Genomic DNA, 14,819 nt, shown 5'->3' with positions numbered 1-14,819 from the left:
TATACACACACATAATATTTATTATTTATTAAATTTTTAAAAAATCATGATTTAATAAAGTTGGAATTGTTGGTCTTTCATGAGGATTCCTAATTAAACAAAGTTTTAAAACTTTTAATAAATTTTCATTTGGATGAACTGGAAATTCAATTTTATGATGAGGATTAATGATAGCTTGATATTTTGAGATTATATTTGAAAAACTTTTAAAAGGTGGATAACCAAAAGCCATCTCATAGAGTATACAACCCAAAGACCAAATATCACTTGCTCTTCCTAACTTCATACACTGCTTTGGACCACCTTGTGAAGTATCGATTAAAGCCTCGGGTGAGATATAATTGATTGTACCAATTTGACTCTCTCTAACGATATTGGTAGTATCATCGGATTGGATGGCTTTGGCAATACCGAAATCAATTAATTTTAAACTACCCTGAACCGAGACGAAATTTGCGGGTTTCAAATCACCATGAATGATCTTCTCCTCGTGGATGGTGTGCACAGCCTGCAACATTTGCTGCCAATAGATACGTATGAAATTCACATTGGTTCCATTCGGAGTTTGCAATCTTTGTAAAAGTTTTGATAGATCGATCTCACCAAATTCCAACACTAACAATATATAATTCTTTGCCATATTAACTTCATAGTCTATCAATTGAATGATATTAACCTGTTTTCTTAAACGTTTCAACATTTCAATTTCATTCAATTGTGCTTCAATCTCATTTGGATCTGATAAACAAACATATTTCAATGCATAGATTTTTAAATCACCACTTAATACCTTATAAACTTTACCACTACCACCTTTTCCTATAAATTCAATTCTTAAATATGGTTTACCATTTACCATTGCAACTTCACTCCAACTTTTTGCAACTTCAAATGATTTTTCTTTATCAACAATTTCTGAATTATTAATATTTTTTTGTTGTTGTTGAGTTTGGGTTTGAGGTTGAGGTTGCTTTGGTGGCGGTGGTTGCATATTTGTTTTTTTTAATTGTTGTTCTTGTTGTTTTTGTTGTTGTTGTTGTTGTTGTTGTTGTTGTTGTTGTTGTTGTTGTTGTTGTAATAAAATTTGTTGTTGCTGCTGTTGTTGTAATAAAGCTTGTTGTTGTAAAAGTAATTGTTGTTGTTGTTGTTGTTGTTGTTGTTGTTGTTGTTGTTGTTGTTGTTGTTGCTGCTGTTGTAAATTATTTTGATGTAATTTTGAAGGTGGAGGAATAACAGGAGGTTTATTTGCTCTTTGAGCTTGAATAGAGTGTCTTCTTTGATGTTGGAGTTCTGATGATTGAGAAGATAAAGGAGGTGAAATATATGATGATGATGATGAAGGGTTCTGTACATTTGTTGCTGCTGTTGTTGTTGTAGTTGTTGTTGGTGTATTATTTTGAAGTGAAAATCTTTGTGGGTGTATTTTTGGTTGTTGTTGTTGTTGTTGTTGTATATATTGTTGTTGTTGTTGTTGTTGTTGTTGTTGTTGTTGTTGTTGTTGTTGTTGTTGTTGTTGTTGTTGTTGTTGTTGTAATTTTACATTATTTTCATAATCTAATTTAGAATCATCAGTAATTGAAATACTGTTAATGATATCGTTAACAGAAGAGTTTGAAGATGCTGGTGAATTTGGGTTTGTACTAGTATCACTATCATTATTTAAAATGTATTGTTGTCGATTGTATTTAAAATAATTATTATTATTATTATTATTATTATTATTATTATTATTATTATTATTATTATTATTATTATTATTATTATTATTATTATCTTCATACTCTTCTTCATCTTCTTCATCATCATCCTCATCTTCATCTTCTTCTTCTTCATCTTCTTCATCTTGATCATCTTCATCATTTTCACTTTTATTATAACTACTATTTGCACTACTATTATTATTGTTGTTCGAATGTATTCTAAAATTATTATTATTATTACCATCATGATCCATTGGTTGATCAGCATCATCATCATAACTATTTTCAGGTATAGTAGTAGTGGTGGTATTAAAATTTGTAGTAGTTTGTTTATGAATAACTCTTCTGGGTTGTACAGATCTTAAACCAATTGTTTTAATTGATTCAGAGAGTTTTGTTGAACTATTTGGTGTTGGAACTATTGATGATCTATTAGATAAATGTCTAGAGGATGCTGGTGTACTCATCAATGATGATGATGATGATATTTCATATGGTTGTTGTTGTTGTTGTTGTTGCTGCTGTGGATTAAGATTAATTACCATTGGTTGATCATTTTCATTCATTATTATACTATTATTATTTACATCACCATTATTAAAACTTATATTATTATTATTACTAATAATACAACCATTTCTTGAAAATTCATCCTCTTGAATATCTATAACCATTAAAAATCCCTCAAATTCTTTACTCCTTGAGGGAATCTTTTGAATACCTCTATTAATAATTGATCTTGCCTTTGAAAATCTAAAAGATTTCGATTCAATCTCTGATAATAATACAAATACTTCAAAACTTTCCATCTTTAATACTTTCATATATTTTAATGTTCCTTTTGCATCTTCATTCTCTCCGATTTTACTAATAGTATATATATATATATATAATATATATATGTGTGTGTATGTGAATGTGTGAGTGATTAATATAATCCATGATGAATGAAATAAAAAAAAAAAGTTTTCAGTTAGTATCATGTATTTTAAAAGAAAAAAAAAAAAAGTTTTAATATAAAATTACCTTTGAAAAGTTGCACGATTTAATAAGAATAAATAAAATTCGGGTGTATTTTTATGTTCAAGACTATCTAAAGCCTGTTGAAATAATTGAGTTAAATATTTTATATATTCAGGTGATGGTCTTGACTCATTATTAAATTTATTCATTTCCATATCAATTAATTTATACCATTCATTTGGTTCTCTAAATATTGGTATCATTTGTGGTTGTGGTTGTGGTTGTGGTTGTGTCATAATGATTGATTGTCTTTGTATAATTGATGATGGTTGTTGTGGTTGTGGTTGTTGTTGTTGTTGAATTGGTGAAATTGTTGGTTTTGAAAATCTTTGAAATCTATTCATATTAATACCTCCATGATTACCACTATTAAAATTTGGATGTTGATTTTCATTAAATGATTGATGAGTATCCATAATAATTATTATTAAATATTTTAATTACTTCCGAAAAAAAAAAAAAAAAAAAAAAAAAATAACCTAAAAAAAAACATATAATAATTTTTTTTTTTTTTTTTTTTTTTTATTTATCTATCTATTATCCTTTTCTAAAATAGTTATTAAACTATTATCAACTAAATATTTTATATTTATCCTCAATAATGAAAATAATTTTTAAAAAAAAAGAAAAAACAAAAAAAAAAAAAAAAAATTTGGAAAAAGAGAAAAAAAAAAAAAAAAAAAAAAAAATAGGCGCCAAATTAATAATTTTTTTTTATTTATTAGATTCCACCTAATTAAAAAAATTAAAAAAATAAAAAAAATAAAAATATTCATTTATATTCTATATTTAGACTTTTTTTGATTTTTTTTTTTTTTTTTTGATTTTTTATTATTACTATTTTACTATATATTATATTATATTATATTTTTGATTTTATTTCTTTTTTAAATTTGTAATAAATTCAGATAAACGAACAACTAAACCTAAAACTACATACATTCCACCACCAATTGCACAAATACTTGTAATTAATTCAACCAATGGTTTTGAGGTTTGATCTACTTCAATCATAAGAGGAGAGAGATCATATTTGAAGTAAATTCCAGGGAAAAGCTGACCTAAATTGAACATATTTACAATCCTATAATCATAGGTGTAAGAGTATTGATTAGTTTCTAAAACGAAATCATTCTTTTTATAGATTGCTGGTACAACTTGAAGATAATAGGTTTGAACAGCCAAACTTTGAGCAACAATACCAAAATCTTCCAATGGGTTAATCAAACCTTCGATATCCTCACCAAATGAAAACTTGTGAATATGATGAGTGATATTAAAATGTTTAATACGCCCAATATTCTCTCTGGGGATATGATGAGCATGATGAACGTGACCATCATGTGATTGATCGATACCAGTGCCTGCCAAAATGTGGAAATCACCCTTCATCTTTTGCACTGACAATGATCCATAAATTCTACAACCTTCATCATCTTGAACTGGTCTCTCTATTAAACATTGTGGTGAATCGTCTGCTAAATTCTGTGGTATTCTATTAAGTCTATAATATTGTCTTAAATCTTCACAACTATTACAACATTTTTGTTTATAAAATACTGATGATACTCTCTTTGATTTTGGAAATTCACATTCTGTACATGATCTACTAAATATACCTTTTTTACCAGCTAAAAATTAAAAATAAACAACATATAAATTAATATTTATATTGTTTTTTTTTTTTTTTTTTTATTTTTTATTTTTTTTTTTATTACCTAATGCAACACCTTGAGCAAATGGCTCACCATATGAATCTAATCTTTGTTTAACTATTTGATAAGCTGCATCTTTAATTGGGTTACCATCTATACCATCAACTACATCGATTGTAATATCAGTACAAACCAATCTTGGGAAATGAATATCGATATTGATTGGTAATCTATTACCTCTGGTAATATCTACCTTTAATGAATGTTCCCTAATTGGGAATGTATAAAAATAAATCTCTGATACTAATAAATAAGTTGTAATTAAAATACAAATCATTGTTGCTACACCACCAAATGTTGATTTATGTCTTGGTACATCATCATTAACTTTTGGGTAAAAATCGAATAATTTAACTTTTTCTACCCAACTATCATTATTATTATTATTACTATTTCTATTATTTGATACTCTATTAATTCTATTTGTAGTAGTTGCTTGATATGGTGATTGGGGTGATAATGGTGAATTTATTCCGCTACCACTTCCACCATCATTATTATTATTTTCAAACATATTGTAGCTTCTTTTTATTTTATATAAAAAAAAAACTGTTTAATTTTGAAAAAAAAATAACTAAAAAAAAAAAAAAAAAATTCACACAAAAAAAAAAAAAAAAAATTCACACAAAAAATTTCAAATTAAAAAACAAATTCACACAAAAAAAAAAAAAATAAAAAAAAAATTTGATTAATAGGTTGGGACAAAAAAGGCTTTTCAAATTAAAATTTAAATAAAACAATGATTTTTTTTGTTTATTAATTCTTTTTTTTTTTTTTTTTTTTTTTTTTTTTTCAATTATTTGATTATTATTTTTTTATTTTTTTTTTTTTTTTTTCAATTTTAACTAAAATCATATGATGGTGGGTGTTAAAAATATTCTTTTTAAATGAATATGCGGACCCGTCAAAAAAAAAAAAAAAAAAAACAAAAATCAAAAAAAAAAAAAAAAAATCAAAAAAATCATCGTTTGAGATTTTTTTTTTTTTTTTTTTTTTTTTTTTTTTTTTTTTTTTTTTAACTTTCTATATCTATTAAAAACAAAGTTTTATTTTTTTATTAATTATTTTTATTTATTTTTATTTTTATTTTTATTTTTATTTTTATTTTTATTTTTATTTTTATTTTTATTTTTATTTTTATTTTTATTTTTATTTTTTCTATATATTTATCTGTAAATAAATATCAATATAGCACCATCCAATTTACATTCTATTTAATTAAAAATTGTGTTTTTGTGTGTGTTTTGTGTATATTTTGTTTTTTTTTTTGCTTTCAATCACAAATATTCACCACCCACCCACCATCTACCTCCCATCTACCTCCCATCTACCACCACACCTATTATTTATTCATACACACAAATACTCACATTGATTGTTTTTTATTTTTTATTTTTTTAATTTTTAATTTATTTATTTTTTTAAAAAAAATATTTCACGTAATAATTATTATTATTTTTTTTTTCATAATAAATTTTCATTAATTATTTTGTATTTAATCTTAATTTTTATTTATTTATTATTATTATTATCATCAATTGATATTCTTCTTATATATTTTTACAAACAAAATACACCAATAAAAATCACAGAAAAAAAAAAAAAAAAAAAAAAAATCTTATTGATTCAAAAATCAAAAAATCATAAAAAAAAAAAAAACCCTACCAACGTCACCATCTTTTTTTTTTTTATTTTTTTTATTTTTAAAAAATCGTTTTTAACATACGCATACCACTATAGTAAATTATATAATAATATAATAATAATAATAACAATAAAAAAAATGTCAATTTCAGTGGATATCTTAGCACCTGCACTAAGATTTCCAACCAATTTAAGTAGGTCAGAAATCATAAATTGTACATCAATATCATTAGGTTTACCAGAAGACCAATTAGAATTTAAACTACTTGATGAAAAACCTGACCATTTAGTTTGTTTAATTAAAGATTCAAGTATGTTTTCTTTTTTTAAAAAAAAATAAAAAAATAATAAAAATAATTGAATATTTTCTAATATATTTATTATATTTATTATTATTATTATTATTTATTAGGATTTTCATTAAATTTTATAGAATCATTATATGAAGAAAATGTAGCATTACAATTTAGATCAGAGAAAGCATCAGAAGCATTATTAGCAATACAAGATACATATTTACAAATTTCAAAACAATTACAAGAGAAACAAAAAATCATTGAACAACAAATTCAATCGATTTCAATATTATCACAAAAAGAGAAACAATTAACATTGGAAAGTACTCAATGGAAAAATAAATATGAAGAAGAACTATATAAAAGAAAAAAAAGTGAAAAAATTTTAGAAAGAATTAAAAAACCTAAAGTTGATCCAATAATACAATCTCCAAGATTTCAATCACAACCAATAACACCATCATCATCACCATCACCTTCACCATCACCATCACCACAAAATAATAATAATAATAATAATAATAATAATAATAATAATAATAATAATAATAATAATAATAATAATAATAATAATAATAATAATAATAATAATAATAATAATAATAATAATAATAATAATAACATTGATAATCAAGCATATTATCATTATCATCATATTAATAATAGTTGTTATCATGATGCCAATGGGTACGATTATAATTGTAATTTCATGACAAATTTAGAGACTTGTGACGATGTTAGTTTCCATAATGGCAATAATAATAATAATGGTTTTCAAAATAACTATAATAATAATAATGATAATTATCATTATGTAAATAATGAATATATAAGTAGTTGTAATAGTATTAATATTACAGTGTCTAATAATGATGAAGAGATTATTAGTGGTGACAATAATAATAATAATAATAATATTAATAATAATAATATTGCGGTATCTAAAACTGATGAAGAGGTTATTATCAACAATGATAAAAATAATAATAATGTTCAATCATTTGATGATGAGGTTGGTAGTAATGCAAGTATTACTCCAGGTAACCTTTGTTTTAATAGTGTGAAGGTCACTGAGATTGAATCTAAACAATTATCTTCAAACTCATCTTCATCTTCTTTAATTTCAAGTCCTCCAATTTTATCCTCTGCCCAATTAAATGTCAATAATAATAATAATAATAATAATAATAATAATAATAATAATAATAATAATAATAATAATAATAATAATAATAATAATAATAATAATAATAATAATAATAATAATAATAATAATAATAATAATAATAATAATAATAATAATAATAATAATAATAATAATAATAATAATAATAATAATAAAAATAATAATAATAATAATAAAAATAATAATAGTAATAATGAAAATAATAATAATGAAAATAATAATGAAAATAAACCAACAATGACAAGATCAGCATCAACATCATTTACAATTCCAAGTAAAACAACAAATACACCAAATAATATATCAGTACCATCATTAACATTAACAAATTCAAATATTTCATCCTCTTTGAAAAAAGGAAACCTTTTTTCACCAAAACGAACCGAATCACCCAATTGTATATTATTTTGTAAAGATTGTATTTGTAGTGAATTTAAAGCTTCACCTTCAATGGAATGGATGTGCACTTGTGGTCATTTAGGTGTAAAACATCAAAATAGTGGTGATAAAACTAGACGTTTGACATTAGGTTAAAAAGAAGAATAAGAAAAATACAAACACAAATACAAATACAAATATAATCCTAAATCTAAATCCAAATCTTTCCTGTTTTAATACTTTTTTTAATATAAAAAAAAAAAAATATATATATAAATAAATAAATTTAAGATATTGTGATCCCTAAATAATCATAATATATATTTTTTTTCATTGTATAAATTAATTAGATTCTTGGTAAATAATTTTATTTTATTTTTATTACTTTTTTTGATTTTTTTTTTTTTTTTTTTTTTTTCTAAGAATTTAGAGTTTTTAGTGTATGAATTTTTTTTTTTTTTTTTGAAAAAAAAAAAAAAGTGAAAATAAAAAAAAATAAAAAATTTTCATTTTAATTTCAAAACTAGTAAAGCAAGAACTAATAATTATATTTACAAAAAAAAAAAAGAATGTCAAAAAAGATAACAAAAAAAGATGAAGGTATATAAAAAAATAATTTTTTTGAAAAAAAAAAAAAAAAAATACATATGTTAATACTTTTTTTATATTTGTTTATAAAAAAAAAAAAAAAAAAAAAAAAAAATTAGTTGAAGAAAATATATTAAATTTAATAAATAAAGCAAATAGACCATATAATTATCAAATGATAGAAGCAGCATTCCCAAGTATGGGTAAAACACAAATTGTAAAAACATTAAAATCTTTAGGAGAACAAGGTAAATTAACATTTAAAGAATATAATAAAGCTATTATATATTGGAGAATACAAGATACAGGTCCAAAATTAGATGAACAAGGTTATGAAATACCACAAGAATCAATTCACGATTTAAATAGAAAATTGGACGGTATAAACAGGCAATTGGAGGTTGAACAAGATACATTAAAATCATTAATTTCACAAAGTAAACAACTAAATAATCAATTATCAGATGAACAAATTCAAAAGGAGGTTAATCAATTATCAACAGAGAATAAAGAATTGGAATCGAAATTATTGACATTCCAAACCAAAGAGATAATGTCCGATAAAGATAAACAACGTCTTGATGATACTATAAAAAAAGCAAGAAGTGAATGGGTAAAACGTAAAGCTCTATTTAGAGATATCCTTGATCAAGTACTTGAAAGATCAAATAAAAAGAAAAAAGATTTACAAGAAGATATCGGTTGGGAAACTGATGAAGATTTAAAAATTCAAATGATTCCAGATTATTCAAAACCTTTATCACAACAAACTTTATCATCAACAAATGATGAATCACCTTTTAAAAAACAAAAAAAATAAATTTAATAATAACAATAATAAATTTGTATTTTTAAAAAAAAAAAAAAAAAAAAAAAAAAAATTATACATATTTTTATTATAATAATTATTATCTTTTACTTGGTGTCGGTTTATCATTATTATTATTATTATTATTATTATTATTATTAAAATTTAAATTATTATTATTACTATTATTTAATTTTGAATTTCTACTAACATTACCATTACCACCACCACTATTATTATTAGATTTATTATAAATTTGATCTTGAATTTCATAATAATCTTCATCTTCATATTCATCAGATTCATAGTCATCATCATTGTAATTAGTATAACCACCTCTTATATCTCCACTAGTAGTATGATTTTGTTTATATTTATTTCTATTTCTATTACTATAATTATTACCATTTAAATTATTATTATTTAAAAATTCTGATAAATAAATATTTTTAAGATCTGTTAAAGTGGTTTCGTAAATGTATAATGTTGATAATAAATCTTCAGGGTCGAATGCATTTTCATAATTTTCTAAATCCTTTTGAAGTATATATAATCTATCAGTGATTTGATTCAATCTGTTGGTATCTTCAGTTGTCATTGTTGGTGTAACGTACACTTTTTTATGTGATGTCATTAATCCTTCCATTTGTAATACTATACTATGTGAAATTGATAATAACTTTTCAACTTCTTCTAAAAAGAATTTGTTATCTAAACAACTAATATCAGCTTCAACATTCTCTGGTGCTGGTTTCTTTGGTTCTTCAACTTTAATAATTTCATTATCATTATTTATTAATTCTTTAATCTTTACTTTACATAATGGGCAAGAATCATTACTTTTTACCCAATTAAATATACAATCAAAACTATATAAAAAAATAAAATATTATATTATATATTTAATATTTAATAATATTAATAAATATATATATATTTTTTTTTTTTTTTTTTTTTTATTAAAAAAAAACTAAATGAAACCTACCAATATATATGATTACATTGATTATTTTTTGTTTGATTCTCAATATCTGACAAACAAATAGAACATCTTGTATTAGTTTCTTCCATTCTTTTTTTTTTTATTGGTATTTTAACAAAAAAAAAAAAAAAAGTAGAAAAAAAATAAAAAAATAGAAAAAAAAAATAAAATTCCAATAAAAAAAAAAAAAAAATAAAAAAATAAAAAAAAAATAAAATTTTCATTTTATTTTTTTTTTTTTTTTAAAATCTAATTATGTTTAATTAAACTTTTTTTAAAATAAATAATAAATAATCACCAAAAATATATCTTTTCCCATAATTATGTTTTTTTTAAATTAACAATTTTATTTTCTTAATTTTAAAAAAAAATTTAAAAATAGATTCGATTATATTTCCCAGGCAAAAAAAAAAAAAAAAAAAGGAAATTTCGTTCTTTCTAAATTTAAAAAAAATTCGATAAGGGGATTTCAAATTTTTTTTATCCAAAAGAATAATCTAAACTGATTTAAATTATTTTTTATTTTTTTTTATTTTTTTTTTTTGGAATTTGTTTTTTATTCTGGACGCGTCTTTTTTTTGGTTCAAAGTTTTTTTATTTTATTTTATTTTTTTCCTTTTTTAGTTTCAATATCAAAAATTAAGTTCAAATTTTGTGTTTTGAAAATAAAAAACTAAAAAAAGAATTTTTTCAAAAAAAAAATATATTTATTAATATATATATAAAAAAAAATATATAAAATAAAATATATATATATAATATATTATGTATATTAATAAATATTTTATTTTATTTTATATATATATATATATTTATTTATATATTATTTTTGCTATTTAAAATATTTTAAAACAAAGTGATTAGAATTGAATAATTCCAAATAAATAATTTCAGCTTCCAAGAGGTTCCATTCTTTTTTTTTTTTTTCAATTAAATTTGAAGAATAAATAAAGATTTTTTTTTTTTGATTTTTTTTTGATTTTTTTTTTTTCAATTTAATTCAATTTAATTTAATTTTTTTCTGCAAAATGCATTTTAAAAAAAAAAAATTTTTTAAAAAAAAAATCACTTTTTCAAAAAAAAAAAAAAAATACTAATATTGTAATATACATATAAAATAACATTACATTTATAAAACTAAAATTAAAATGACAGAAGTAAAAAAATTAGGCGATGCTAAAAATGCAAATTTCCCAGTTGATGAAAGAAATGCTGTATATCATTTAGGTGTTGCAAAAGGGGAATGTAAGTTTTTTTTATTTTTTTTTATTTTTTTTCTCTCTCTCACAATCATTATTATTATTATTTTAAAATTTTTTTTTTATTTTTTTATTTATTAATTAATTAATTAATTAATTAATAATTATTTATTTTTTATTTGTTATTTTTTTTTTAAAAAAAAGTATCACAAAGAATTTTAACAGTTGGAGATTCAGAACGTGCATCAAGACTTACAAAAGAATTATTAGAAGAAGTTGAAGAAGAAAAAGCACATAGAGGATTTGTAATTCATACTGGTAAATATAAGGGAGTTAGAGTATCAATTGTATCAATTGGTATGGGTACACCAATGATGGACTTTTTAGTTAGAGAGGGTAGATTTGTTGTAGATGGACCAATGGCAATCATTAGATATGGTACATGTGGCTCTATTAAAGATGTTGAAGTTGGTTCATTGGCAATTGCAGAATCATCGATTTTAATTCGTAGAAATCCAGATTTCTGGCACTCTGATAATAATAAAGATCAAACTAAATGCAAACCATATGACATTTCAAAACCAGTTGCAGGTGATAAAGAGTTGATCGATTTATTAAAGAATGACTTTGAATCAATTTTCAAAGATAGAAAAACAGTCGTTGGTATTAATGCATCAGCCGATTCATTCTATAGTAGTCAAGGTAGAATCGACCCAGAATTTGATGATTTCAATGAACAATTAATTGAAAATATCATTGATCTATATGAGAATAAAGTAAACACCTTGGAAATGGAAACTTTCCAATTATATCATTTAGCAACACGTTCAAAACAACCAATTAAAGCTGCTTCTTCTACAATCATTTTAGCAAATCGTGTCACTCAAGCTTTCTTAGATAATAATACAAAAGTTAAATTAGAAATTGAAGGTGGTAGAGCTTGTTTAGAATCATTAATTAAAGTTAATTTAAATTAAAAATAAAAATAAATAAACAAATAATTTAATTATTATAATACAAAATTATTTTTTTTATTTTTTTTATTTTTTTATTATTTATTATTTATTATTATTTATTAATTTAAATGTTCATTTACATTTACAAATGTAAAACCTTCGAAGTTCTTTTGCATTGAACTACTTAGTGTTGTTGGATCTAATGATAATTTTGCAGTTTCAATTAAGAAACCAGAATCGATTTGACTTGTATCATTTTTACCACCAGTTACAGGTGGGATGAAAGGTGGAGTTAATTCTTTTTTTACGCATTTATCCCAATCGATACCTTTGAAGAATGGATGTGATTTAACAACTTTTATATCTCTTAAACGTTTATTTGGATCTCTTTCCAATAGTTAAGTTATGAAATCTCTTGCATCTGGTGAGAATTGTGGTGTGAATTTCAAATCTTCATTCATGATTTTTTGATACATCTCCCTAACGTCTTGAGAGTAGAATGGTGGTAAACCAGACAACATCTCATACACCAACGTTCCAAAACTCCACCAATCCACAGCCTTACCATAGCCCTTGCCCAAGAGCACCTCTGGAGCTAAATACTCGGGTGTGCCACAAAATGTTGCCGTACGGTCGTTATCGGACACCAGACCCTCCTTGCTTATACCAAAATCGGTCAATACTATATGTCCATCGCTTGTTAGTAGAATGTTCTCTGGCTTGAGGTCACGATATATAATGCCGCAATTATGGAGATACTCCAGTCCACAAACTATTTCTGCACAATAAAATTTCACACGAATTTCATCGAATTTCTCTTCGTTTTGCAGGTGAAAGAATAGCTCACCACCATTTATATAATCCATTATAAAGTAGAGTTTATCGTTGGTTTGGAAACTGTAATTTAAGTTCACCAAGAATGGATGAACCAACTTTTGTAGGATATTTTTCTCTGATCTCGTATGATCAACCTCTTTTCTCTCTATAATGTTATTCTTATTCAACACCTTCATTGCATAAATTCTATCATTATCTTTCTTTCTAACTTGCATAACTTTACCAAAACTACCTTTACCAATAACTTTTAATAAATCAAAATCTTCAACTGATATACGTTGTTGTGTTGATCCACCACCACCACTAGAAGATAGTCTTAAATTGTTATCACTTTGTCCCATACTATTGGATCTTGTTGTAGATTCTTTAAGTTTATTTAATTGTTGAGTTATAATCTCTATCCATTCTTTCATCTCTTCAGTTGATGGTGCCTTCATAAAATAGGTTCTTTCAGGTGTTGCTATTTCAAAACAATTCTTTTTCTTTCTTGAGCTAATACTAATTGAACTTACTCCCTTTAAATGAATAATTCCTAATTCACCACTACTTGCATTCTTTGAATAGAAAATTGAATTATTTTTTAAAACACACCATCTCTTTTTCCATGTTTTAATTGATCCACCTTCTTTAATTAAAAATCCTTGTTTATCTGCCATATTATTATTGTAGTTTTTTTTTTTTTTTTTTTTTTTTTTTTGTTGATATTTTTTTTTTTTTTTTTATATATGTACAAATAAATTTATTATTATTATTTTTATATTTTTCTTTTCTTTTTTTTTTTTTTTTTTTTTTTTTTAAAAAAAATTATTATTATTATTTTTTTTTTTTAATTAATTTTTTTTTTTTTTTTTTTTTTAATATATACAAATAAGATGTTATCTTTTAAATAAATAAATAAATAAATAATAAATAAATAAATATATGGCGAAATAAATGAACAAATAAATAAATCAATATTAAAACAGGAAAATATATACAAAAATGAATGAATCAGTTGCGTGACGATAAAAAAAAAAAAAATAAAAATAAAAATAAAATAAAATAAAAAAAAAATAAAAAAAAAAAAAAAAAAAAAGTTGGAAAGAAAAAAAAAAAAAAAAAAAAAAAAAAAAAAAAAAAAAAAATGAAAATTGGCCAGATCTGTGATTATTTAAACATATCCCACACACCACCAAAATTCAATTCCCAAAAAAAAAAAAAAAAAAAAAAAAAAAAAAAAAACCAAATTCAAATAATTAATTGGTCTATTTCCTCACAGAAATATGAGAAGGAAAAAATAAAATTTTAAAAAAAAAAAAGTAAAGTAAAATTGTAAAATAAAAAAAATAAAAATAATAAAAATAATAAAAATACTATGAGTGGTATTAACAATCAAATCAATTAATTTACAACCTATTTTTATTTTTTTATTTTTATATTTTTATATATTTTTTTTTTTTTTTTTTTTTATGTAATATTTAAAAATAAACCAAAAATAAAATCAATGATTGAATTCTGTAAATTCAAT

At 22.3% G+C, this 14,819-nt stretch overlaps 6 protein-coding genes and 1 pseudogene across 6 annotated transcripts; 3 read left to right on the top strand and 4 right to left on the bottom strand.

Annotated features, from left to right (window-relative positions):
- Positions 1-28: 28 nt before the first annotated feature.
- On the bottom strand, positions 29-3,139 carry mps1 (TTK family protein kinase; the record flags this gene model as incomplete). The annotated part of the gene is made up of 2 exons (XM_635666.1): positions 29-2,567; positions 2,727-3,139. 2 exons carry the CDS (start codon positions 3,137-3,139, stop codon positions 29-31), a joined length of 2,952 nt encoding a protein of 983 aa, XP_640758.1.
- Positions 3,140-3,599: 460 nt separating this feature from the next.
- DDB_G0280993 (DUF1692 family protein) lies at positions 3,600-4,952 on the bottom strand (the record flags this gene model as incomplete). Its single annotated transcript, XM_635665.1, has 2 exons — positions 3,600-4,354; positions 4,442-4,952. The coding sequence occupies 2 exons, from the start codon at positions 4,950-4,952 to the stop codon at positions 3,600-3,602; spliced, it is 1,266 nt and encodes a 421-aa protein (XP_640757.1).
- A 1,269-nt stretch (positions 4,953-6,221) lies between these two features.
- Positions 6,222-8,098, top strand: DDB_G0280991 (hypothetical protein; the record flags this gene model as incomplete). The annotated part of the gene is made up of 2 exons (XM_635664.1): positions 6,222-6,393; positions 6,495-8,098. The coding sequence occupies 2 exons, from the start codon at positions 6,222-6,224 to the stop codon at positions 8,096-8,098; spliced, it is 1,776 nt and encodes a 591-aa protein (XP_640756.1).
- Positions 8,099-8,511: 413 nt separating this feature from the next.
- hop2 (hypothetical protein) lies at positions 8,512-9,350 on the top strand (the record flags this gene model as incomplete). The annotated part of the gene is made up of 2 exons (XM_635663.1): positions 8,512-8,542; positions 8,650-9,350. The coding sequence occupies 2 exons, from the start codon at positions 8,512-8,514 to the stop codon at positions 9,348-9,350; spliced, it is 732 nt and encodes a 243-aa protein (XP_640755.1).
- Positions 9,351-9,438: 88 nt separating this feature from the next.
- On the bottom strand, positions 9,439-10,409 carry DDB_G0280987 (hypothetical protein; the record flags this gene model as incomplete). The annotated part of the gene is made up of 2 exons (XM_635662.1): positions 9,439-10,207; positions 10,324-10,409. 2 exons carry the CDS (start codon positions 10,407-10,409, stop codon positions 9,439-9,441), a joined length of 855 nt encoding a protein of 284 aa, XP_640754.1.
- Positions 10,410-11,468: 1,059 nt separating this feature from the next.
- Positions 11,469-12,496, top strand: udpB (uridine phosphorylase; the record flags this gene model as incomplete). Its single annotated transcript, XM_635661.1, has 2 exons — positions 11,469-11,565; positions 11,724-12,496. 2 exons carry the CDS (start codon positions 11,469-11,471, stop codon positions 12,494-12,496), a joined length of 870 nt encoding a protein of 289 aa, XP_640753.1.
- A 377-nt stretch (positions 12,497-12,873) lies between these two features.
- Positions 12,874-13,968, bottom strand: DDB_G0280981 (annotated as a pseudogene; the record flags this gene model as incomplete).
- Positions 13,969-14,819: the final 851 nt, after the last annotated feature.

The sequence above is a fragment of the Dictyostelium discoideum genome (assembly GCF_000004695.1).
Source record: "Dictyostelium discoideum AX4 chromosome 3 chromosome, whole genome shotgun sequence".
Taxonomy (NCBI): domain Eukaryota; phylum Evosea; class Eumycetozoa; order Dictyosteliales; family Dictyosteliaceae; genus Dictyostelium; species Dictyostelium discoideum.
This window is presented reverse-complemented; position numbering and strand designations above follow the sequence as displayed.